Source organism: Passer domesticus, chromosome 6 (genome assembly GCF_036417665.1).
Source record: "Passer domesticus isolate bPasDom1 chromosome 6, bPasDom1.hap1, whole genome shotgun sequence".
Classification (NCBI taxonomy): domain Eukaryota; kingdom Metazoa; phylum Chordata; class Aves; order Passeriformes; family Passeridae; genus Passer; species Passer domesticus.
Window position 1 is genome coordinate 48301866 of NC_087479.1, and position 26249 is coordinate 48328114.

General features: G+C 40.5%; 1 protein-coding gene across 16 annotated transcripts in view; it reads left to right on the forward strand.

The window, feature by feature from the left end:
- The window catches only part of PTPN5 (protein tyrosine phosphatase non-receptor type 5), a 77233-nt gene extending 51277 nt beyond the window's left edge, over positions 1 to 25956 (forward strand). For 14 of the 16 annotated variants that reach the window (XM_064425283.1, XM_064425290.1, XM_064425286.1 and 11 more), the window contains exons 7-14: positions 2396 to 2585; positions 5393 to 5477; positions 7792 to 7871; positions 8369 to 8506; positions 11807 to 11917; positions 17491 to 17651; positions 20295 to 20408; positions 24101 to 25956. In XM_064425283.1, coding sequence (XP_064281353.1) covers positions 2396 to 2585; positions 5393 to 5477; positions 7792 to 7871; positions 8369 to 8506; positions 11807 to 11917; positions 17491 to 17651; positions 20295 to 20408; positions 24101 to 24194 — 973 coding nt within the window. In that variant the 3' untranslated portion in view covers positions 24195 to 25956. Of the gene's footprint in view, positions 1 to 2395; positions 2586 to 5392; positions 5478 to 7791; positions 7872 to 8368; positions 8507 to 11806; positions 11918 to 17490; positions 17652 to 20294; positions 20409 to 20475; positions 20504 to 24100 lie in introns of those variants that run through there. The other 2 variants (XM_064425295.1, XM_064425296.1) reach the window with 2 other exon arrangements.
- The last annotated feature ends 293 nt before the right edge of the window (positions 25957 to 26249 follow it).

Below are 26249 nucleotides of genomic sequence, written 5' to 3' on the forward strand. Positions count from 1 at the left end.
GTTTGTGTTTGATCAGTCTCTCACCATTCATCAAGACAGCAACTGCATTGCATGAAATCCCCTATAGAGCAGTAAAAGCTTTTACCTCTGAAAGAGATGGGTCTTGTTGATTTTTTTTTTTTTTTCCACCAAGTCACTCATACTGGAGGACTAGTCTTTTCTCCAAAAGCAAACCATATAAAAAGTGACAGTCTTTAGTATTCTTCATATAAATGAGTTAATCCAGAATTACATTAATTATTCACGTGAACCCAGTACTGAAACTTTGGGGTGAGCTGGTGTTCACCACTTGAACCGTAAGGGCATCTTGAAAAGAGGAGTTTCTCAGGCAAGTTAGGAGCTTCTCAAAGAGGTTCACAGCCAGGAAAGGGCAGTTTCAAGACTAAAGGAAAATCTTTTTCTGTTTTGTGTCCTTTCAGTTGTCTTAGTGAAATAGAACAAAGGTCTTGATGATAGAATTCCTGTGAAGAAATTCTGCAAAAGTGACAATGTTATGCATAAGAATGAAGTTACTGAGGGGTCCAGCATAGCAAAGTATCACCTTTCTTTTTTTTTTCAGTTTTTCTCAAGCTTAATTGGAGTGCTAACTATAGTTAATTCTCATCTCTAAAGCTTAAAACAAAGGACAGAACATAGATTTTAAGAATATAAAGCTGATTTTCCTAAGCTCCTCAGGATGCAGTAAAAGGGAGTGTTACAGAAGAGGCTTTCAATTTGCACTCCTGTGGGTTTAGAATGGTTTTTATTGCTTTATGGTTTGTTATAACATTGTCCTACAATTTTATACCTTTTATTGTTTTAGTCTACCTTTATATGAGATCACAGTAACCTCTGGGGCTTGTCCCTGAAGCTGCTGCTTTGTTGGTTTTTCATTATAGGCAAGATTGGTCTTGAAATATGTGAGTTATTTGTGTTCTTCACTATCTCTGCTTTCATTCCATTTCTGTCATTTTTAAAATGTGACATTTCTTCTCAGGTGACTGCTAGCCTACGTGAAAGACACTATCAAGAGAATTGGGGAGTATTGCTTGGAGAATAATCAATTGGTTAAAGTAATGAATTACAATGAAAAACCTGTCAAATAACTATAAGTGGGACAATGAAAGCAATTGCTTGAAGTTCTCAAACTAGGTACAATGTGAACACTTAAGATATAAGCTTGTTTTCAACATACACATATCCTTGAGAAGGCAGACATTATTTCAGGTTTGAGCTGTGCCCTGACAAATTCACTTATATTACACATTGGTCACTTCTTTGTTTGCTGTTGTGTTACCTACCTCTGCCTTGTTGGCATCCGTTCTGCTTTTCCCTTACTTCCCTCTTATTCTTTAACCACCTCTGCAATTAAAAGGGTGGTCAGCAGCTAAATTCAAACACCAGTGAATGTTGCTGAAGAAGAAATAATCTCATTTCCTCATGCTGAAGAACTATCAATGTAGGTAGCCTCTTCTACCTTGAAAGAAGCAAAAGCAATCCTGGTCAAATGCATCTTTTTGCAGGGAGAAATGTGGTAGCTGTTTAATAGCACACAAGAGGGTGAAATAAAATCCTTTGAAAGATGTCACTAAAGATTCTGTGTCTGCCACTGGTGGCATTTTCCCATGGCTGTGAATCATAGCAGGAGTCTGGCTGCAAATTCTTTTGGACAAAATCCTGAGTCCAGGAAAGGGCTGTGATCCAAGTGATGACTTCTGTCCTCTCTGTGAGTTGGTCGTGCCTGTGTGCCCACATGGTTTTTAATAGCTCCTGCACACACCCTCTAACTAAATTTTTTGTGTCAAGATTCATCAAAAATAGATTTACTGTGCAAATGTATAGAACCTTTACCTAGTAATCATCATATTGTATGGCTTTATTATCATGTTAAAGATATTTAAATATAGATTCACTGATGGCTTTTGAATCTTACTTTTGTCTGTCATATGTGAGACTAACAGAAGCTCAGAAGTGCTTTAAAACTTTATTCATATTAGGCATTTTGACTTCTTTGGTTTGTTGTGTGGCTAACTAACACAAGATTCTACACTTAAGAGTATATGTTTATAATGTGACTATTAAAGTATTGGGACCTTCATTTTACCCTTCTTATGATGTACAGTTGTGGAAAGAACATTTTTCAGATAGAAAAATTATTCACTGCACTGCTTTGGCTTTTTGTATCTCTGTTCAAGTTGAACTGGTAGTTTATCCCACAGTCTTACCCCAGTGATGTTTCAGTGTACAAAATTTTCCTCTGGTCTTGTCCACACAAGAAGCATCATCCATTTTCTTACAGGTAGTGACCAAAATATCCCCACCTGAACCAGCAGGGTGATTTCATAAAGTTGTTCATCTGTTATTGCTGGCAGTGATGGGTCTGTTGTAAGAAAACTTTGTCTATTCTGTTTTGCAGGAGAGGTTCAAATGTTTCACTCACACTGGATATGTGCACCCCAGGCTGCTCTGAGCAAGGCTTTGGCTATGTCATGTCCCCACGGGAACAGTCAGCCCGGGAATACCTCCAGACGGCCTCAAACATCCTGACTGAAGAGGAGCTGCACAAGAAGGCACTGGATCCTTTCATACTGCAGGCAGAGTTCTTTGTGAGTGTCTGGCCTCTCTATTCTAGGAGCCTCAATAAAAATGGGAGGTTTCTCTCCATAGAAGACCTTGGTATTATTTTCTGCCAGTCTAAAAGTAGTATACGCAAACTCCACTTCTGTCAGTGAAGCATTTCATACAATTCCCAAATTTATCATTCCTTTAAATTACAATGTCTGAAAGCTTTCAGTAGTATTGTCACTTAAAAACTATAGATTTGATTCTAGCAAAACCAACAACAACAAGAAGTCTTTGTTTCACAAGATTTAGGTTGGTTTTTTTTCTGATGTATATTGCCTTTTTAACAACAGCAACAAAAAAAAATCACTAGAGTTCAGAAGAAAAGCCTCATTTGCTATAAGCATAACTTCTTGAAATGTGTCTGGAGTTGCCCTAAAGATGAAATTAGTCCTAACCCACCCTCGTTGCTGTTGAATGCTTAATGTGGAGCTACTTTCCAAATCTAAATGTTCTCTGGTTACCTGAAACACAGTGTGGCTCTGTCATTCAGCAGGAGCTATAGAAAGTATATATTGCTGGGGTTTTTCTCTGCACAAAAATAATTCACTAGTTGTAAACTTCTGAAGTTAATACTGCCATGTCAAATATTCTCTTAAGCTGAAATCTCAGCAGAGCAGAGGAAGATTGTTTTTGCAACATGACAGCCCTTTCAGCCTGTCCTCTTTGTGACGTCTAAGTGTCTGAAAAGGAAAGATCACTCTGATTATCGTTTGCTGTCCTCCCTCCTTGCACAGGTTCAGGGGGTTTTTTGCCTTTATGAGAACAGAGGGGTACTCTGGGCTTCTGTTTCAAAGTAGAACACAAGGTATCTGTGGTCCTTAATTCCTTTAGTGCTGTACAAGTTGAAGGAAAGCAGCTTTTGTGTAGGCAAAGCCCTGATTTTTTTAAAGTATCTATTGCTCTTTTAGGGAAGGAATGTTCACTTGGTGTCTGGACTGCTGGACTAGTCCACATACAGTTTCACCACTCTTTGAGCTACTCTGTAGCTTTCAAGCAAAGAAAATAATGTTAGATGCAGGAAAAAATACACTTCATTTGTCTGAGAGATTTTGAATTAGATTTCCTCGTGTTCATAGAATCATCCAGCAGCCAAGCCATCCCAAACTATTTTCATTCTCTAATGAAAACTGAAAGAGCACAAAATGCTGTGCAATCAAAATGTCATATCTGTAATTAAAAATTGTAAACTAGTTCTTTTATGAAACAGTTACCACCAGCTAGCTCTTCATCATGTGTTTTCACTCTAACTTACTTGGTTTTCAAAGTCCAAAGCCCAGATGAAGCAAGAAGTTGTTTCGTTTTACAAGAAAACCAGGGAGCACATTAACAGGGCTAAATCTTGAAATTCATACAAGATTTAGAGTTTTTAGTCATATAGCAGTCCTGTTGATTTCACCAGGAGTTGGCTTGTGCAGTGAATGACTTAAGACCCAAAACAGCCCATGGAGCTTGGCTCAGGAAGAGTTTGGGTTGACTAAATACCAAGGAACAATTGAGAAAAATATGAAGATTTTGTTCCTATGCAGTTCTCAAAATTGATAGAAAATTACTTCAACAAAACATTTTTTTGTCCTTATTTGCCTCTGGTTAAAGCCAGCAGTGTGCTAAGTGCTTTGTAAGTGGTGGAGTGTAGATAGTAATTTCTAAGGTTCCAGAACTGACCTGAAGTTGCTCCTGGGCAGTTAGATTGGATATTAGGAAAAAGTTATTCCCTGAAAGGATAAAGCACTAGAACAGGCTGTCTGAGGAAGTGGTAGAATCACCATCCGTGAAAGTGTTTGTAAACATGTGTATGTGGCACTTAGGGACATGGCTTAGCAGTAAACATGGAGGTGCTAGGTGAAAGGTTTGACTCGATGATCATTTTCAGCCTTAATAATTCTCTGTTTCTGTAGTCCATAGCTCTGCTCATCTTAAATTTCCCCCTAACTTGCCTTACTCAGCTGTTCCCAGTCTGTCCTGTAGTGGTCTCTCAAATCCAGGGTGCAGCAGCTGGGATGACCAGCTCTGCCTCCTGGTTCCTGTGAGCCATTTCTCTGCTGAGCGTGGTTAACATATCCCTTCTCTTCATCTGGCTTTCTACTCCAGCTTCCAGCGAAGGCTCCTGTTTGTTCCCACCTGGCATTAGCCCCTTATTGCAGAGGATGAGCAGTGGGGAATAGGAAGCCCCTCCCTCTTCGTGTGTTCTTTGCATCAGGGATAGAGAGTGCAGGCAATCCCTGAATACCCCTTTGCTGTCCTTTTCCATGGAGCTTGGCAGTACGATGAGCAAAGCAGTGACGCTATTGCAGCTCCATGGAGTCGGGGCAGCGCACCAGCCTGTCATCATGTGTGTCATACTTTGTTGCTGGTGCAAGTCCCCAGCAAATTATTAACTTCCACCCTCAGAGAGGAAGTGCTGTGAGTCAGAAAGGATGGTCCATCCTCTTGGAGCAGTGTCTTGCGTTCCACCTCTTGCATCGCTCAGTGCCTACACTTGCAATTCAGTTCTAATAATATTAGGAGTGAATATGTCATGCGTGTTACTCAATGAATTAGTCACCAGGAGCGTTTTCACATGAAGGATTTCAGAAAAGAAAGCCATTGACAGAAAAAGGAAACATCAATCATACTTTGGTGATAAGTTGCTAGAGGTACTGTACAATATGTCCCAGCTGACTTCATCACTTTGCCTCCCTCACAGGGAGGACATAATCGGCTTGGGGTTTTTATACCTCCTGTGAATCTAATAATACTACTGACTGTCTCTTATGTTTTTGTGGGTTTTTTGTTTTTGTTTTTTTAACAGGAAATTCCAATGAACTTTGTTGATCCAAAGGAATATGATATTCCAGGCCTAGTGCGTAAGAATCGCTACAAAACAATTCTCCCAAGTAAGTTTCTACTTTTTAAGTCATTGAGGCAGGGTGGTTTATTCCACAGGCTGGAAGGCTTTGCATTTTCCTTCCCAGAGTGCATGAAGTGTACCATCACCACAATGTATTGTCCAAAAGCCATGTTTATGGAGACGCAGCATAGGCTCAAAGCATAAATCAAACTTCCAAAGAGGTACAGAGCATGAAGAACTGAAATGCTGCTGATCCTCAGGGAAACATAGGTTTTTTTTAGTTATTAGAATTGCATCATTTGGTGCTGCTTAAAAGTTGTTACCCAAGAATTTAGTCTATTATGATGTTAGTGATTTCTTGGATTAAATTTCTTTTGAAAGACCAAATTCTAGCAGCATTATTTTCCTGACTGATGTTTTTTCAAATGCATACTGAGAATATTGGGAACTGGCCTGATGGCATTAAGATGAAACAGAAAATTATTTTTCTTTTCTATTACACAGTTTTATTTGTAGGCAGAGGTAGGAGTTTTGAGAAAAAAATTGGTACAAATTTTTACAAGCATCATCATTTTTCCCTCTCTCATACTTTCAGATATTTTGAAAAGTGATGCAATTGGATGTCATGCCTTTTTTTTTTCTCTCTAAGCTGTTGTTGGGAGATGGTATCACCACTATAGTAGTCTTTTGCAAAATGTCAAATGTCAGGTTAGCAAATATAAGTGCCGTGAAGTCAAAAATGTCCTCAGCTATGTCTAATAATCAATGAATCCAGATTGAAAACGGTTTTAAAAAAGATTTTAATGTCTTCAAACTCCAGCAACTGCAGCCTGATGTGTGAAGCTCTTTTGATGACTTTGTACTCTACCTCAGACCAGAAGTGTAAAAGCATTTAGCCTTTCACTGTTGATGTGCTAATGGTTGAGGTGATTCATTCAAGTATTAATTTGCTGGTTTTGCTGCAACAGGAAGATTACAAAAGTGAATATTGATTGCAGATGCCCAAGGTGCCAGATCTCTAAATGATCTGTATATTCTGTATTTGGTATCTCTTTATCTCAGCCATATGGGTATCTGCCAGCAGCCACTGTTGTTACTTTGACCTCTTCATCTCACATAATTCACCCAACCATCTCTCTAAATGTTAACAACTTTATTCTGGCCATATGATCTGAGCTTTTTTTTTCTGAATGAGCTTTTAGCAACTTTGTCCTTGACTGTGGCCACAGGATGGCTTGATATTGCTGAGAAAAGGAAAGGGCTGAGTGCTCACTCCTGTCCCACGGCCTCCATTTCACAAGGCTTGGTGCTGGCAGTGAAGATGAAAGGGTAGAAAGGAGACCTAAACATTCTCTTTACACTTCAAAGCCAAAGATCCCAGGAAACATGAATCTGGTCTATTTGAGAACAGCATTTCATGCTGACTCTGTGTTTGTAGTACTCTACAAATCACTGTGTACTTTGTCCTTAATATGATATTGGGTAAAGCACAATTTTTGCATAAGTTTCATTTTATTCTTCTTTCTAAGCCAGCTAAAGTTTTTTATGAAAAAGGTACCTGTGGTTTATTTTTAATATTATCTTTGTCATATACACTATTGCTGTTTGCTGAGGCCTCTGTCAGGAGGATGTTTCTTGTCAATGGTAACAAACTGGGTAGCATGGTCAAAGTGGGCCTGTGTCTGGTCCCTTTAAAATCAGTGAAGCAGCCATTGACTTCAGTAGGAATTGGTCTGAACTTCTTAAGTGGAATAATGTTTTCTTTTGTCATCTTATTAGAACAAGAATAATGCTTCATAAACAGCCTCAATGAAGGAGACTCAAGTACTGAAGAGACTTAAAATGCAAGAGACTGTTAATATTCTTTAATTTCTCTATAGCCATTATATTTGTTAATAGAACATCTTGGAGTGTGGTTCATTGCAAGATGAAACTGGGGAGGAGTTATTGTCATCTGGCTTGCCTGGGTGCAAAAAATGCATGTTTATGTTTTGGTAGAAAAGCTCTTTGCTGTCATTTCACAAACAATATTCTAATGTCTTTGAAGCCAGAATGAGTCTGTTGACCTAACAGATTGAGAAATAATTTCCAGTAGCAGAAAACTGCTTTTCCAGAGTCATGCTGAGACACTGACTCAGGAACAATTAGGGCAGGCTTCAGAGAGTGGATGAAACTGTCAGAAGGCTGCAAATTACCCCAACCATCCTTTCCCTTTTTTAATGGTCTTAACATGGGGGTTGTCTAAGGCTACTCACATCGCTGTGATGGCCATGAATGCATGTAAATGTCTTGCTCTACTAAATAATCTTGTGTGTCACCTTCCTCTGATAAACTATTCCTTATCTCCTTACACCTTTCAGATCCTCACAGCAGAGTGTGCCTTACCTCAGCTGATCAGGACGACCCCCTCAGCTCTTACATCAATGCTAACTACATCAGGGTAAGAGCTCCACAGTCCAGTGTGTCTGCCCACCCTCTGTCAGCCACTGTTAATGTAAACAGAATTGCCATGCACACTGGCTTTTACATTCAGCATCCTAGCTGATCTGATTGCTCTTCTCTCCTGCTTACATTAGCTGAAACACAAATCTCAAAGTGCACCTGCACAGATTCAGACTGAAAAAAACATACTTCTGCAGTTCTTGATGCAAAATTCCTTGTCAGCTAGCCTAACCAAGGCACTGGATAATCAGCCTGAATAAGGCTCATGACCTAGCCAGTCACCTCAAGGCTGTAGGACACTCTTTGCTGGAATTCCGTGAGTCTGCACTGTGCCTTTGCTCCATGTACACATGTGCAGGAGAGAGACGGAGAGGAGAGCTGGTGCCACAGAGTCAGCATTTCATCCAGGATAGCTCTCTGGTTTTTTAAGAGCAAACCTTCAAGGTTATGGTGAACACCGCTGTTAAAGCTGATCTCTTGTTCTTTTGTTGGCAGGGCTATGGAGGAGAGGAAAAGGTATATATTGCTACTCAGGGACCGATAGTTAATACTGTCACTGACTTCTGGAGAATGGTGTGGCAGGAGCGTTCTCCCATCATTGTCATGATTACCAATATAGAAGAGATGAATGAGGTAATGCTGGTACATCCAGTCTATATTTTTATCTCTACTCCAACAGTTATTTTCAGCATAGACACTAAGCCAGCAAACAGAAGTTAGTTCAGTGGCCTGTGCAATCATAGCCAGCATTAAATTCTTCAGGCTCAGAGAAGATGTGGGCTTCTCCTTTGCTTCAGTTTACTGTGAGTCCTGTTTTGCTGTGTGACTTCTCCTACTGTTGGTTTTGCCATTTTCCTCTCCCAGCTGACCTGAAACCCCTCCTTACCCAGCTCTATTTGCAGGCAGCCTATGAAGTTCTTTCTGAAGGAATCAAAAGCAATAGTACCCCATAACTGCTAAGGCTGAATATCTTCAATCGGTAGAATTGCTGCTGCTTTATCTTGCATTTATTATGATTTGATGTCTACATGCACATTTCATTGAGGAAGTACCTGATTTCTGTATGATAATCAACAACTAGAACTGGCTCGGACATTGAGGACCTTCCCCTGAATGTGTCTAGGGAATGCTTATGAAATACTGAAATTAAGGTGCTGAAATTTTCTATTTGCCACCTACCTCCATAAATTAAACTATAGTGATGTTTGTGCTAATCCACCTAAAGTGAATTCTTCTTTTTTTTGCAGTTTGTAATACTGCAGCCCTCCATCTGTTCATTACTTACCTGCTGAACTCTTTCCCCCATAGCAGAGTTGCAAGAACTTTGTGCCTGGGCTTCAGCTCACAGACAGGTAGCTGAGCTCACATCTGCCTTTATTGGCAGTGTAAGATGTGAGAAGGTGGTCTGGGCATGTGTTGGGCTCTACATCCTCCTCCACCACTAAGGAGCAAGGCTGGATGGAGATATACAAATGTTGTTTCTGAAGCTGCAGCACCATTGTATGTCAGACTTTTCCTTGAGAACAAATTAGTAATTTAGGTTAGAGGTTTTTATTTGGAGAAGAAGCTTTAGATGCTTAGAAGCCAAAGAATATGGGCATACGTCCAGCATACAGACAGAGTTGTAATGGCTTATCTGCTAGCTGGAAGCTTAATGCTCGCAATCATCACGTGCACAAACCTTTAGCTTTTCATAGATATAAGATAAATATGTTCATGTATTTTTTCAACTTCGTTGAAAAAAGACATGAACAAGACTGACACAGAATTGTGACGCTTTGCAAGTTAAAAATGGTCAGTTATTACAGCTGGCTCATTGGAAATGTCCTGTCAAGGATTGCTGATGCAAAACAATGAATTATGTTGCTGATCTGAATGCTTTGTTTTCACTCAGGTTTTAAATTTGCACCTGTCTGTATCTGAGCAGCAGCACTGAAGCAATAACTTGCTCATTAATCAAAGTTGCCATTTTCTGACACATTAAAATATTGTGACATAGTCAGGGCACCAGAATCTTTTGCAGACTTTGAGGTTTAAAGAAGATGCAGAAGAAATGCTGCAACTATAATTTTCATAACAAGATTGTATAACAGGAAGGCAAAATAACCTTTATGTCTGGATTGCCTCCTACCTGCACTGACCAAGTGTTTCAACCCTCTTACCAGTCTTGGGAAGCAGTGCACTGCAGTGCTGATGCACTATAGAACTGAAGCTTGCTACAGCCTGTATATCACAACAGAGCTGCTGAGTCTTTCCTGGTAAATTTTGTGTCAAAATGTGTCAATGACAGCAATCTCAGCAATAAATACAAGGTCCTTCCATATAAACGTTGTCTATACTCACTCCATTTATCTGCAACACTTCTATTAATAGATAAATAACAGGACTCAAAGTACATAGTTTCAAACCCAAAAGTTTTGTTCAGCAATGATGCTAGTAAGAGAGACTTTGTATTCTTCCTCACTGCAATGGCTTCACTAATATGAGTATTAAAAGCTCTGTACCTCAGCCCTCTGTCACTTCTAATCTGAACTGACAGACAGCCCCCAGAAGTGAGTGGGCAATCTTACTCCACTCCTGTAAGCAGAGCAGTGTCTGTGCTATTGATAGCTGGTAGTGCTCTTCACAACTTTTGCAGTGGATTTTGCAGTTTATGAGTAGAGGAAGAAAAAACACAATCTGCATAAATAACTTTACAGAGACACAGTGGGCCACACTCCCAGTGGGTTATTAACTGATGTACTGTGCAGATGGAACAACACTGATTCTCCCACACAAAAATTTTGACTCAGTAACTTTGCAAGATACTTTTCTGTTGTTAGTCTTTCTCTTCAAGTGGAATTACGTTTGGTGGGGGAGAGAAAAATGATTCAACTTGTTTCCTCCAAGATTGTGTACAGCTGTGTAAAAGCAGAATCTTACTAGCATCATCTTTACTGAGGTTTGTTGAATAGCAGATACCTGCTCTCCCGTGATAATGAAATAGCTTCTTGCATTATCACAAGGGAGCCTTTTTCTCAGACTCTGCCTGATTCATGTCATTCCTTGTCCATGGACTAATTTGTGCACCATATTGAAATGCCTGTCTCTGCCTTTGCATATTGATTAATTTAGAGAAACTAAATACAAAACCACAGTCCTTTTTAGCCCTCCTTCCAGGATCAGAGGCACCTACAAATTTGCTCTGGCTCATCTCTAGTGTATCACTACCACAGAGTAGATCTCCAAATGGACTATAGTTTCTGTATTTTCAAATGTTAGTTTGTGCTGGCTGTACCTTTTACTGGTTTTTGGCAAAATCAAATATAGTAGTCCAATCCCTCTCACAGCTACTGCTGCCTTTTAGTTCCCTATCTTTGAAAGATTCTCACTGACATTTTTAAGTGGATTTTGGTACGTAATCTATTTTCCCAATCATCCCCAGTCATGTTATTTTGTGCAAAAACATATCCAAACAATCATTTTATATTCAGAGAGCATTGAGCCATTATAAAAAATAGAAAAGCTGTATTTTGTGTTTCTACATCAGTATATATGCAGGACAGATATATTAACTAGTGTATATTATACTAATCATTATTATCTCAAGAAAAAGATTAATTTTAAAACACAAGCACATTGCCACCAGTCTCTCTAATGAACCTTCAAAATGCACATCAGTTGCATAAAGATAAATAAGGATGTGTGTATTTAAAAGCATTGGTTAGTAATTACTTGATTTGTGCATTTTTAATCAAGCAATCAGGCTATTATGGATGCAGCAAAAATCAGCTGAAATGTGGTCCCTGTTTAGTAAGTGAAAGCTTGTACTTATTATAGAAATGAAATTTATTCATATTCATCTATGCATGTGTTGTATTCAATTTCAGAAGAGAAAAAAGCCGAGCCTCCCTTGATACCTGCTTAACTGGATTTGTTTTATATTGCACGCAGAAATGCACAGAATATTGGCCAGAGGAACAGGTCACCTATGAAGGAATAGAAATCACAGTTAACAGAGTCATACAAGCAGACGATTACCGTTTAAGGCTCATCACCCTAAAGGTAAATCATTCCAATGTACTTACAGTAGCTTAGCTGTCTAAACCTATAAATGCAGATGTTCAGGGGGAGTTGTGTAGAAAGCTTCTGCACAGTGTAGTGCTGGAAAAACACCCCTTTTCATTACTGAAGTCATCGTAGCTTTGCCCAGTTCACCAGAATGAAAGTTACAAGAAAATAAGCAGTCAGAGGTTTAGGCTGCATGTGTACAGTCTGAAAGCCACCAGGCCAGTTGCAGTAGTATGGGGTTCACTGGGTAAGAAACCAGTGACTCATTCTGTGCTTTCATCCTCTGGGTTCATTGATCAGTTAAAATGAAATGTCAGCTCACAGAAAGCTTCTTACTTTGCAAGGGTAGTTTTATATACCAGTAACCATTCTATCATCTTGTGGATAGAAAGTTTTAGCACAGGTTTAATTTAAGTACTTAGATACTACTTAACCTAAAGTCCCAGAGTCTTCTTTTTCAACTCTTTTCATTGCTAGGTTCTAGAATATCAAGCTATGTGTTTTAGTAACAGTCTGTTTATATAAACTTCATACGTCTTTCATCTGCCAGATCTACCCTGGCCTCAGTATAACATGGCAAGTTCTTCTCAAGCTGGAAAAACTCCCCTTTTATCCAACCAGTTTCAAGTCTCTTCAGCCATATGCTAATGGGCAGAAAGCCAGCATATGACATCCCATGTCTGGATTCAGAGTGTAGAAAGTCTGTCACTCATGCTTTTGGCAAAGGCAGCAAGGAGAAAATCACACTCCCTGACAAGTGGGAAGTGAAGAATATCTACATGTTGCAGACTTGCAGCTCATCTGGTTTTGCTTTTCAGTTAGACAGTGGTTTTGTTTTCAGTACTAGTGGGTCAATATCTCTTCCCTTCACCCCCCAAATGTCAGAATGTGAACCGCTGAGTTCTAGAGCTGAAATAAAGATTCCATTTAAGTTACCTTTCCCTACATCTGTGCATTTGCCATTTAATGGCAATAGAGAAGCAGCAGTTCTGAGCCCTGCATACATTAAGTGACTTGCTAGTGAAAACTGGAAAAGCAATGAATTGACTTCAGTTTGCCCTTAAACAGGAGTGTTCAGAAATGTGTTATTACTACATGCTTTACAGAGTCGACTGTCATTTTTCTCTCCATATAGCGGGATAAGATTTGTCAGGTTGTGGGAATTTAGAAAAAGCTCAGGCTAGAGGCAAGGCTTGTTTTCCGTTCTCAGAGAAAGTTTCCAGTGTCTAGCCACTGAGTCATGATTTCAGCTGCAGAATACATGTTGGTAGACTTCAAACTGTCTGTTAAATCTTGCTTCCTCCTAGCTGTTCCCAAGTCTTCTCACTCTCAAGGAACCATCTATAGAGAATATTTTGTTCAAGTCAAAGCAGAAGTGTACAGAACCACAGAAGTCAGGGTGCTCCAAGCAGAGGCATAAAACTTTTAACACAGCAGACTAAACTAAAGGCATCCAGAGTTCATCAGTAGAACTTTGTCTGTTTTCCGTTGCTGTCAACTAAATGATTTATATAGTGATTCATGTTTTTCTTCAGATGACTTTTACTTTTCTCTCTGTGTTATTGACAACATTTTTATTATAATTTTTCACAACTGAGTTAAGAATTGGGTGTTTATAACTTCTGTGACTCAGACATAGTCATACATTCAAAAGCAACTGTGTTTCAGAGCAGTGTTGATCAGAGTAGTGAGCTTGAGTGTTATTCATGATAACTAGTTATGCTCTCTTAAACAAAGTATTTTCTCCCTAGGATAAATAACCTAAGGCCAGACTTTGTGCTATGATAGTAAGACACTCTGTTCCTGAAGTGAGCTAGACACAGCCTTAAGGATCCTGTGGCTATGCTTCAGTGAGCACTTTAAACCCAGTGTAAGATGGAACAACATCTTAATGAAGCCCAGCCTCCCTTTGTCCAGCTCTCTTGTTCTGACCCTTGTTCCATGTCCCATGTGCCCTCACAAGTGTTTGTGACTGTGTGCCAAGCCAAAGGGAGAAACTGGTCCATCTGAAAATTAATCCATCTCAAGAAAGGAAAAAGATTTAACGTGATTGCTTTCCCAATCTAGTTCACTGTGAAGCTGTGTAAAAGCTCTGTCATCCAAAGAGAAGGATGGAAAATGCACAACCACAGAATACTCTTAGCATCCAGTGACTGACAAGTATAAGGTGGGGCTTGGGAGCGTACATGACAGAAACTATTTTCAGATTTTTGTGCCTTGTTCTTCAGAAAAAGTTATATTTGTCTTTTTCTCTCTTCAACTGAGCTAGCCATGGTTTGAAGGGAGGATTGTGGAAGCTAACACTTGTTCTTGGACCTTTTGCAAACATTTACTCTGCCCTGTGCCAGCTGGCTTGTGCAATGGCTGCAGGGGTAAGGCCAGTTCCCTGGGCACCATGTTACTATTTTGCACCTTTAGAAATCAGACAGAAGGATATCAGTCTGAACATACAAAATCAGAAGCTCACAGTGCTACTTGGCACTCCAAAAAGGAAACAGCACATTTGCTATATTCATAACCATGCTGAGACAGAGAATCAGAATTTGTGTCTCTCAAAAAGACCTGGACTGCAGCTAGATACAATTCCCACCTTCCATACTGCCTCAGAATTTCTCACCATGTCTAAGAGAAAAGTAGAATTGACAGGAGACCAATATAAGTCGGTCTGTCAGAAGAGATAGAAAAATAAGCTCCCATCTCTCTCCCTCATCTATTTATCTAGCTATCAGAGACAGAGATATGGCTCCTGGCTCTCTGTCTGTCAAATACATTATGAAAGCAATTATGTCACAAGCACAGCTCTGGCTTTGCTGAATGAATCTGTCAAGAGGGAACAGACTGCCTGGAGTGTTTTGCACACAGCTCTTGGCACTAAAAGAGCAGAATACTTTGTGGGGGGAGGAATTTTTGTTGTTTTTTTTTTCCTTGTAAAAAAAAAACAGTTTACCAAAGTGCAGTCATGATATTTGAAGTCCAGATTTTTGTGTTATGTGGCTTCCCATTTGGATTTCTGTTCCATTTAGCATTCACATAATGGTTGGGGTTGGAAGGGACCACTGGAAATAATCTGGTCCAACCTGCCTGCTACAACAAGTTCCCTTAAAGCAGGTTGCATGTGCTTGTGTCCAGGTGAGTCTTGAATATTCCAGAGAAAAAGATTCCACAAACTCTCTGGACAACTGTTTCAGTGCTCTGTCACCCTCAAAAAATTTCTCCTTGTATTCAGATGGAACTGAATACGTTCATTTTCTGTGTTTCAGTTTGTGGCCCTTGCCCTTGTCCTGTAGCCAAGCACTACTGAAAAGAGCCTTGACCCATCCTCTTGACATCCTCCCTTCAGATACTTACAGATTTTGATATGGTGCCCTCTCAGTTGTTTCCTCCAAGCTAAACAGGCCCACCATCTCCCTCTAAGTGAGGTGTTCCAGTGTCCTAATCATCTTCATGGGCCCTCCACTGGACCCTCTCCAGTAGTGCCTTGTCTCTCTTGAGGGTGGGGAGTCCTGAACTGGACACAGCACTCCAGGTGAGTCAAGTGCCCCTCTCTAGAGCTGAGTAGAGAGGCAGGATCACCACTCACAACTTGACAGCACTGCTTTTCTTTATGCACCACGGAATACCTTTGGCCTCCTTGGCCACAAGGGCACTGCTGGCTCGTGGGCAGTTCATTGTCCACCAGGTCCTTCTCCACAAGGCTGCTTTCCAGCTGGTCAGCCCCCACACTGTACTGGTGCTTGGGGTTATTCTTCTCCACGTGTAGGACCCTGTGCTTGCCCGTGTTGAACTTCATCAGTTCCTCTCTGTCCAGGTCTCCAGCCTGCCCAGGTCTCAAGGAACAGCAGCACAGCTTTCTGGTGTGTCAGCCACTCCTCCTAGTTTTGTATCATGATGAAGAAAAGTGCTGAGGGTACTCTTTGCCCCTTCATCCAGGTCATTGATGAGTAAACTGAACAGTGCTGAACCCAGTACTGGTCTCAGGGGAAGGCCACAGGCTATGGGCCTTCAAGTGGGCTCTTTGCTGCAGATCACAGCCCTCTGAACCCATTCAGCCAGTTCTCAATACATCTCACTGTCCTCTCATCTAACCTATGTTTTCTGAGCTTACCTCATGAGGAGGTTAGAGGAGACAGGGTCAAAAGCTCTGCTGAAGTCAAGATAGACAATATTCCTGCTCTCCCATCATCCACCCAGCCAGTCATGCGGTCACAGGAACCTTTCAGACTGGTCAAGCATGAATTCCCCTTGGAAAATCCATGTTGAATACTCCAAATAACCTTCTTTTCTTCTACATATTTAGAGGTGATATGCAGGGTGAACTATTCAATTGCCATTTTAGGGATGGAACTGAGGCTGACTGATGTGTAGCCCCCTGGGTCCTCCCTCTTGCCATCTTTTTGAAGACTGGAGTGGCATTGGTTTTCCTTCAGTCTTCAGGCACCTTCCCTTTTCTCCATGATCTTTCCAAGATGATCAGCAGATGTTACTCAGCAGTAACATCTGCCTGCTCCCTCAGCACTCATGGATAGATCCCATTGGGGCCCATAGATCTGTGGGTTTCAGGTTTACCTAAATGCCTTCTAACCCAGTGCTTATCAACCAAAGGAAAGTTGTCTTTTTCTCCAGAATTTCTTGTCCTCAAGGTCTGGGATTCCTGCTGGCCAGCACTGGCAATGAAGAGTGAAAAAAAGAAGGCATTCAGTAACTCTGCCTTCTCTGTATCCTCCACCAGCAGGGCTCCCACCTCATTCAGCAGTGGGGCTACATTTTACCTGCTCTTCCTTTTGCAACTGATGCAACTGAAGAAACCCTTCTTGTTGTCCTTGACATCCCTTGCCAGATTTAATTCCAAGTGGGCCTTAACCTTTCTTGTCACATCTCTGCATACTTTGACAACATTCCTCCCAAGTGCCATGTCCCTTTTTCCATATTCCATAAATTTCCTTCTTGTAGATTTTTGGGTTTTGCTTGGAGTTTGTTTGTTTTGGGGTTTGGGTTTTTTGGTTGTTTTTTTTTTTTTTTTTTTTTTGCCAGAAGCTTCTTGCTCATCCATGTATGGCTCCTGCCCTCTTTGCATGATTTCTTACCCAGAGGCATGCACCGAATTGAGCATGGAGGAAGTGATGCTTGAATATTTACAAGTTGTCTTGGATTCACTGTCTTCTAGAGCCTTAACTCAAGGGATTCCTGCAATTAAGTCATTGAAGGAATCAAAGTTATGTCTTCCAAAGTTCAGACTTATAATCCTACTTAGTTCCCTTGCTCCTTCCATGTAAGATCCTTCACCATCTCTTGGTCACTGCAGCCAAGGCTGCCCCCAGCCTTCAGGTGCCCAACCATGTACTTAACGCAAGGTCACCTCTCCTTGTTGGCTTCTCCACCATCTGTGTCAAAAAGATCTCATCAGTGCTCTGCAGCAATCTCTGGACTGTGTGTGCCCAGCCATCTTGTGTTTCCAGCAGATTGATTTCATCTTCTCAGTCTTAAAGGGAAGGCCATGTTTCAGCATCAATTTTACAATGAGAAGTTCTTGTAAAACTGTTGTGGTGTTTGTCTTAACTGGATTGCAGAAAGGAGAAGAAGTCAGAAACCTGAAACATTACTGGTATACGTCTTGGCCAGACCAGAAGACACCAGACCAGGCCCCTCCTCTGCTACAGCTAGTACTGGAAGTGGAAGAAGCCATGCAGAGCGCAGAGGAGAAGAATGCCCCAATGATTGTTCACTGCAGGTAAATAAATGTTGTGTCTGAATTCCAAGGGCTTCTTCGCATACAGTGACGCAGTGCAGATTGCCACACGGGCCATCAGTCACACGTGTGAAATCTTGCCCAATTGCTTCTGAAATGTGCTTGGAACTCCAAAGCTTTAATGACAATTATTTTCTATACCAAGTGTTCAGATACAGGCTGAGTTGAACATAAAAGCTGGCAGTGGCTCAGTTACTTGTAAGAATAATTTCATTTCATTTGCCTTACCAGTAATACATGCCTTTAATTATCTTTGTAAGGTTGGTTAGCAGAGATTAACATATGTTAAGTGAAATTGAGTAGGAAAACCCATGCAAGCAGACATATAATAGTATTACATTTTAAGCATCAAACCCCCTATTTTGTAGGTTCCTTCTTTGCTTTTTTAAAAATAAATCATTATTAGGCCAAAGACAATAATTTAAATATAACACATAAATGAAAGAGTGACAAAGCCTGTTACAGCAAGTACTAATTAATAGTCAGGAAATGTATGCAGTTGATGGTAAAACTGAAGTATTAGTAAGAATCCCTGGCAAAGATGAAAATTTCTTATATGGAAGGAGCACAATCTTTACAGCAGTTTGATGCCTGATGAAAAAATTGTAATTATCAATCAGAGCAGAATAAAAATAGATGAAGATAGATACTTCTCCTCTGTCCTCAGAAAGAAGTGGGATGATGTACTTATCATTTGTAGACATGATGAACTATGTTCTTTGGCACTTCTATCTAGGGAGTGTGTTAAGCATCAGCAACCACTATTAAATCAGATATGCTAGTTGATTTTCACCCAAGAGTGGTTTAAAAAAGTTGGTTCACGCACTCTAAACCATCAAAGTTTAGTATAGATGAATTACAGTTCTTGGAAAATTGGAGAAGTTCCAGAGGTCTAAAAGGAAGCCCTGTTTTGCCAGTGTTTAGGAAGGTTAAATGTGATTATTTGAAAACTACAGTCTGTTCTCAAAACAGTTGTTCCAGGTAAATAGCAGAAAGCCTGATAAGAGATGCAGTTTATCTTGCCAGGGTAATCTTCCATCATTTCAATAACATACATTTTGCCAAATTTATTTTTGTATGGAATATTGCTTAATTTTGCATAATGTTTTCTAGGAAACAGCAGATGGTTGCTCTCCAAAAGCCACAGTAAATGGGTATTATACAATGAGAATGTTTTTATAGAGTCTCTTGGCAGAAATGGTTGGTAGCCTGGTGTCATCACAGATCCGACTGTAAGCTAATGTGGAGTAATCAGTATTAAAATGCTCGTGTGATACCACATGTCCAGCTTTTCTGCCTGTGTTTTAAAACAGAGGTTGGAAAAATTTAGGTGAGTTCAGATGAAAATAAGAAATGGTTTGTAAGGAGGTCCTCTTTGTCCATGGAAATTTGTGACTCTCTCGGAGCTCCTTGAAGAACTATATGGTATCTGCTGCTGGTTACCATCTCACTCTTGCTTTGCATATTTGTTCTGTCCTCTTGTATGGTGTCATCCCCGTGACACTGTAACAGTCTGGGGAGAAATGGAGCATTTTTATTTGAAAAAATACTAAGAGACAAGGAGATAGGATTATGATGTGTTCTGTATGGATAATGTGCCACCCGATGCTGTCTCAGCCACTGAGAGACCTGCAGCTTGTCCTGCAGGTCTTTATCTAAAAATGGGTGTTGTTCCCTCCCTTTGTAAAACACTGAGGTGACTGGACAGTAAACAGTATCAGGAGCTGTGTGCTGTGGTCTGTTTGGTTATGGTCAAGTGGAAGATGAAGGATTTGTGGGCAGCTGTGAACCATGAACTCCAATGTTGCTTGAATGTTTCTTGCCAGCGGTCTTGCATTACGATTTTCTCACAATGTAAATGAAAGCAGAATCCTGTAGTTGTGTCAAGTAATTATTCCTGAGTATGTTCACTTAATTATTTCATGCATAAGAAGGGCTTCCAGCATTTGCTGGCAGTTTGTTAGGTAATGAGAAGAATTCACAGCTTCTATAGCACTGTGCCTTTGAAAATAAATTCAGTTCTGGTCAGATACAAAAGAGTTCAGGAAAATTTTAAGAACTTTTTTTGATAGTGAATTTGTTGTATTCTGCTCTAATTCAAATTACTAGATTTCAGGTCTGATCAGAAAATGGCATCACACTTACTATACCACTGTTAGCTCTAATTATTTAAGCAAGAGTTGGGGTTTTTTTTCGCTCTAGCTGTGAATGAAAATAGCTTCAAAGAAGCTGTTAAAATTGAGAATTTCAAAGCAAAGTTTGCCTTCAAAGCAAGGCTTGCTGTCCAACCAAATCTTACTAAGAAATGCAGAAGCTTTTTTTCAATGGTTCAGTGAGAGGTTCAACAACATATTGGTTCAATGAGTCTCCAGTAGTTCATTTTTAGCACTGTATCTGCAATGTTCACCCTTCTGCTGTGAGTAGCTCACACTTAATCATGTCATCCAGCAAAGCTGGTATCTTTTCCTAGTTACAGCTTTCCATCTGGAAGCACCCAGCTGGCAAAGGTCAGAGGGACAAAAGGTATGGTGGGGTCTGTGCTGCTTTAGTGGCAATTGCTGGACAGAAAAGTTCCAAAATCCTTCTGACATCTCCACTGCCTCTCTCTGCTCTTCCCTTCCTTAGTGCAGGCATCGGGAGGACTGGTTGCTTTATTGCCACAAGTGTCTGCTGTAAACAGCTGAGGAACGAGGGCATAGTTGACATTTTGCGAACAGCCTGCCAGTTACGGTTAGACAGGTAAGAAAGCCTGCTTCCTTTCCAGGAGAATAAAAAGCAAAAATGGTAATAGTTCCCCTTATTTAAGGAGAAGAATGTAAGAGGAGAAGAACAAACCGAAGTGGAGGCCAGGAAAGAACATTCCTCTGACTTTTAATCTTTGCCTGAGCAGTAAACCTTGCTGAACAGCCCTGGAGCTGGTTTAGGTTCACAGCTGGCATCAAAGTCTGCACAGCTGTCCATCTCCATAAAGCAAGGGGCGACCTTTTACCAGCTGAGGAGTTGGCCCCATGTGTTCACACAGAAGCAAAGGCTCAAAGATCTGCTGTACTTCAGTTCAGAGCCACATATCATCACTTTTCTCCCAGAAGGAGTAATGAAAATTTATCTCATATACTGGAGCTGTGGGCCATGGTGGGAGAGACGTTGCCTGGGGAAGGAGAGTGCACAACCTGGAGTGTTTGCAGACATATGAAAGGAGCTGTGAAAATCTCCACAAATTCAATGGTTTCCAGTTAAGCATTTCTTAACACACCACCTTGAGTTTGATTATTAAGTAAACAGACTTGAATTTTGTACCAGAGATGTTATTTTTCCTCTCCCACTGGTTTCAAGTGCCATCAAAACATGTCTCAGTGCTCTCTCTAATGATAATGATAAATGTAGTCGGGGGAAGAGATGTCACGAAAAACATACCAAAGATTTTTCTGAGGGAAAAAAAAGAACCTCAACCCCACGCTGAACTTTATTTCAGAGAAGAAATTATGCTCAGTGGGAGGCAAAAAATGAAATGCTTGCTGCCCTGCTGAGGCTCTGATAGACAGGGACCTGCAGGGGCTTAGAGATTTGGCTGTGTCAGTGGAATCTAGCCAGACAAGGGAAGGCTTCTTGAGAAAAAGAAAACCAGATTATGAATAGTGAGTGCTGATTATCCATGGTCCAGTTAAATATCTGTCTGGATGTGAAATATCTTGTCTCTGTGACTAATGTTACACAGGGAAAATGCCACACAAATGAAGACGGAGGGCGCCTGCTTACAAATGTGTGTGATACAGCAGACCAAGTGCAAATTCTAGCTTTGAAGGGAGAGGGGAACTGGCAGTCACTGTAAGACTCTGAAGAAGGAAAATCATACTTAAAGGACACCATAGGGAAAAGGAAGACTGCAGGAGCCTCTGTAGCTGCCATGTAGCTCTCAGGAGTGGGATGGAGTAGATAAAAGCCATTTAAATGTCATGGGGTAAAATACTCAAGATGGAAAGAAGATCACCATCCTTCCTACAGAAAAGCATGATTTCTTCAAGGACTGAAAAATAGGGCTTGTAGTCTCTTGGAAGTCATGCTGCCACCCACTCTCATTTTCACTAACTCCTCCCAAAATCTCCAGGAGACTTCAAAAGTAGCATGAGAGGTTGAGACAGTGTCTCAACCGAGCAGCTATAAGAGGGGAAGACTGTGTCTCCTCCTCTTGCCTGATGATTACTGTCTAGGCTGGTAAGGAGTCACCCGGGACTTAGGGAAAGAAGGCTGAATGCAGGCCAGAGTAGATGTCTGAAGGAATGCACCTCCCTGCTTTGCACAGAAATAGAAAGGTTGGCATTAGCCCTGAGAACTGCCTTTGAGGTTGCCATGTAGCCATGAGAGAGAACAGAGGGGTTTTTCCCTTCATTCCCTCACGAATCCCTTGGAAAAGTTCTGTGCACTGGGCTTTGCATTAGTGGCCAACAGATGGTCCTAAAATAACCTAGTATGACTAAGGAGAGGAAGTAATCACATTTCTGCATCCTTCCCACAGTGCTGAGAGACATTTGCTGTCATTGCCCACAATGCAACTCAGATTTCAAAGGTTTCTGTGGCAAATAGGGGTGAAAACATAATTCTGTGCCAAAGCCTGGACAGCAAGCACATGTCATGGTGTGCATATGTGTGGCAAGGGAGGAAGCCACCACATAGCAGGAAACTGGATAAAAAGGAAAATAATTTCCTGTGGTCTGAATCTCAGTGGACACCCTGGTGCTTCTGCTGCTACAACTTCAGGGTGCAACCCCACTGTTTATGGAACTTCGAGGGGAGAAATTGTCAGATATTACTAATGTTCCTTGTGTGTTACAGTCTGACAGAGATATATTTCAGTGCTGTGTAGAGCACAGAGGGACTCAGAAACAAATCAACTGTGAGCTTGTATTAAGGAGAGCAGATGGGGAGGAGATGCTCAGCTAGGAAATTATTTTTTTTTAGAAACATGGTGTGTGTTTCTCACCTTTGTTAGATAATGAGAGGTTAGAGAATAGGTCCCTGCCCTTCCCTGCTCATTGTTAAGTGTTATTTCAAGCAGCTGCTTAACAAAATAAGTGCAAGGGGCTGAAGGACAAGGTTGTCTTTCCTGCTTATCTGTCTTACTGGTATGGCTGCTGTGTGACCCATAATGGTTAAGTTGGACCACATAGGAAAGGGCTGTCCCCAAGGAGAGTGCTAGCAGTCTGCTACCCATTTGGCTTAGAGGAAGCAACTTTTCATTCCTGTCCTCTGGTGAGGTTTCTAAGGGAATGCACCACATATACTCTTCTCAGACTGACACAGTCTGGTTGGCTCCAGTCACCTGTGGGTTCCCATGTTCCTCAGCTCTCCTTGTCATTTCAGCCTGCTTTTGGCATGGCACTGCCAGCATCCATGCACCAGTGCTGGCATAATTCTGTGTACGTTTTCTTTGAGCTTCACATATAAGTTTCAATTGTTTTCATAATGGATTGTCAGGAGATCATATCACTTTCAGTGGTACTCTTAGCAAAATTTCAAGTGTTAGTAGAATCTGCTTAAAATTAACAGCTTCATCCTAATTGGTTTTGTTCATTTCTGTCTCTCCCTGTAGTGCTTATATGTTGGTTAATATGCTACTTGCAGAAATACACAGGCTAATGACACATGAAAAATAAACTACTTTACTCCTGCTTGCATTTCCTTTCAGGTTTTCAGTTTTAAAGAGAACATTAAAAGCTAAAAAATTAGCTGAACCAAAACAGGTTACTGTGCTGAGGAATATTTTGCTATCAGGGTGTGCATAGCAGTCAACTCAGTTACAAATCTGAGTTGTCCTTTCTAAAGTAACATTGTGTGCTCCAAAATCCTGATGGCCATCCCTAGTTTTGTGGCTAACTTGCCAAAAGCTTGGTGTGGAGTAGCACAGAGGAAAGAATCCTCATTGCAGAATGGGAAAATGGCATCAGTTGTCTGGGCTGGTGTGGCTTGACCTGGCCTGGCTTTCTTTGATCCCAAATTTGGTCCCTAGTGCAGCTGTACAGTCTTGGATAAGCTGCTTCCCCTCTTTATTCCCCTGCTCCCATCTATCTCTGTAGGGCTTTGGGGTGGGAATTACTTTTCACAGAAGGGTACTTAGACTACAGGTGCTCAGGTAAGATAAGATAAATGATGGTGATGCTTTCCTGGAGGAGAGCCTCTGCCAAGGAAAAAAAATGAAGGTAAAGCCCATTCCTGTTCTCACTACCTTCTGTTCCTTGCTCAGTAGACTTTCAAAATGGAGCTGGAGGTCAGGCTTAAAGCTGGTTGCAATCAATGGGCACTTCTCACTCATTTCAGAAAGCTTTGGAATAGACCTTTGGTGTGGAGCACAAGCTTCATGTTAGCTGTGCTATTTCCTTACATGTTTGCAAGTAATAAGACTGCTGTTTCCCTCCCCTTTTCTTCTTGCCTTTCAGGGGAGGAATGATCCAGACTTGTGAACAGTATCAATTTGTGCATCATGTCATGAGCTTGTACGGAAAGCAGCTTTCTAGAGCAGCAGAAGAATAAGTGTTCATGATATTCCTAAAGGCTAAAGCCAGGAGAACTTTTGACTGCGCTCAGATATATTTCAGATCTGATAAGAGACACATGGTAACCTGGCTGTCTTAGCTGGAAAGATATTATTTTACTTTGATATTGCTTTTATGCTCTTGTTTGCATTGACATTAAAGAGCTGAGGTACACCTTGTCTTAAACATATGTGACAGGACGTAATCTTCACCAAAAAAGGCTTATTTATACTGTAAATAATTATAGTAGCTTCATTTGTTACAAAAGCAAGGAAAAAAACAGAAAAAATCCACTGTCTTCAGTTTGTTCTTTTTTAAAAGGTCATTGCTAATATATCCAAATACAGTGTGAAACTTTTTGAATTGTCATGCTGAAATGTGCCGTATGTTGACTAAGCTTGAAAGTAAATTTTTGCCTCTTTCTGATTGTTTTTACATATAAAATTACCGAATACTGTGTGTATCGTAAACCTTCTGAGCCTCTGCATTGAAAGACTCAAGTAGATTTGCATTGAAATGATGTTTCACACATCATGTTTGCTTGTTTATTTTTTCTAAAGCAGTCCACTACCAGTGTTATCTGAACTAGGGGGGAAACAAGATTTCAATGACATGAGTCAAATTCTTGCCTCGAATTCTTACCAGCAGTGTACCCCAGTATCATCACAGTGGGGTCAATCTCAGTAGACATTAATCTGAGCATATATTCTTTGTGCTTTACCTTTTCTTTGTCAATATTTGGGCATCTTAGTCATCTGGCAAACAGATTGTATTTCTGCAAATAGTTTCTATTTTTATGTAGAAGAGAATTTCTCCTGAAATCTGAGATTCAAAATCAGGTGAGGAATTTTTTTAGTTCATCTTTATTAAAAATCTAATAATAAAATCACTTTTATTCTATGAGTTTATACTTGTTTCAAAGTTTTGAGGGTAACCATGTGTCCAGTGCCTATTAAAATTAATGCAAATCCTAAAGGCAGCTTAAAAAAAAAAAATCAATGTGAACTTGTTGGCTGCTTTGTGAGAAATTTGCCCTCAAACCAAATTTAGACAATAATTAGCCCATTCTAACCACTGGTCCAGGCAACAGTGTTTCCTTTCCAATAATAAAGACTGCTGCCTGTGCTTTTTGGTTTAGACTTCAGTCAGGCTGGGAAGATTGTAGTTTGTGTTCAATACTTAGAGGTGAGCACACGTTTTAGTGCTTCACTGAGCAGAGAGAAATGGAGGTACGCAGGATCCTTAATATGAAAGATGAGTGTTTTGTGAATAGGAGCTCTGATGACCTACTAAAAATATATTTGCTTCTCTTTATTTGTAACAATAACCAAAACCCACTGTTTCGATTAGTGCAGAAGATTCTGAGAATTTACTGCACTTCCTAATCAGGAGAAGGTAAAGCAGCTCTCAGAACAATAAGGGCTGATCCTGCTCCCACTGATGTTTTGCCATTGACGTCAGCGGGTGCAGGGTAAGGCCTGAAATGTTACGCCTACAACTTCATCACTGTGGGGAAAAAGTTTCCCAATATTTCAGTACACATCTTTGTGTTTATTCTGTATCCATGAACCTGTAAAAATCCTGTCTGCAGGGTTTGCATGAATGTGTGGCAAAACGTGTTATCTTTAAACCACTTAATTTTATTGCTGTATTTAAAATATTTCCTTCAGTGAGAAGCTAGCAGAAAGAACTGGCATTCTTTTTTAAAATACTGGTGATAGTCTTTAAAGAGAGCAATAAACTTAAGCTTTTGAGCATAACATGACTGTTATTTTTATGTAAATCTTGATAGCTATATTCTCTGTGCTACCGACTTCTTTGAAGGGGTAACACTATTCCATCTAAACACTCCTTAAAAATAACAAAATAACCACTGATATTCTGGTTAATACTGAAAGTGGAACTCCCTATAAATATTTTTCAGCTTTTCGGTGCCCTTCCATGTCAAAACTGACTCAGTGAATAAAACTACTTGCTCTGTCATTAGCTTCCCATGCATCTGCTAAAGAGTGCTTGTTGGTTGGAGGGCAGTGTGCGTCTAGGAGGTAAGTTC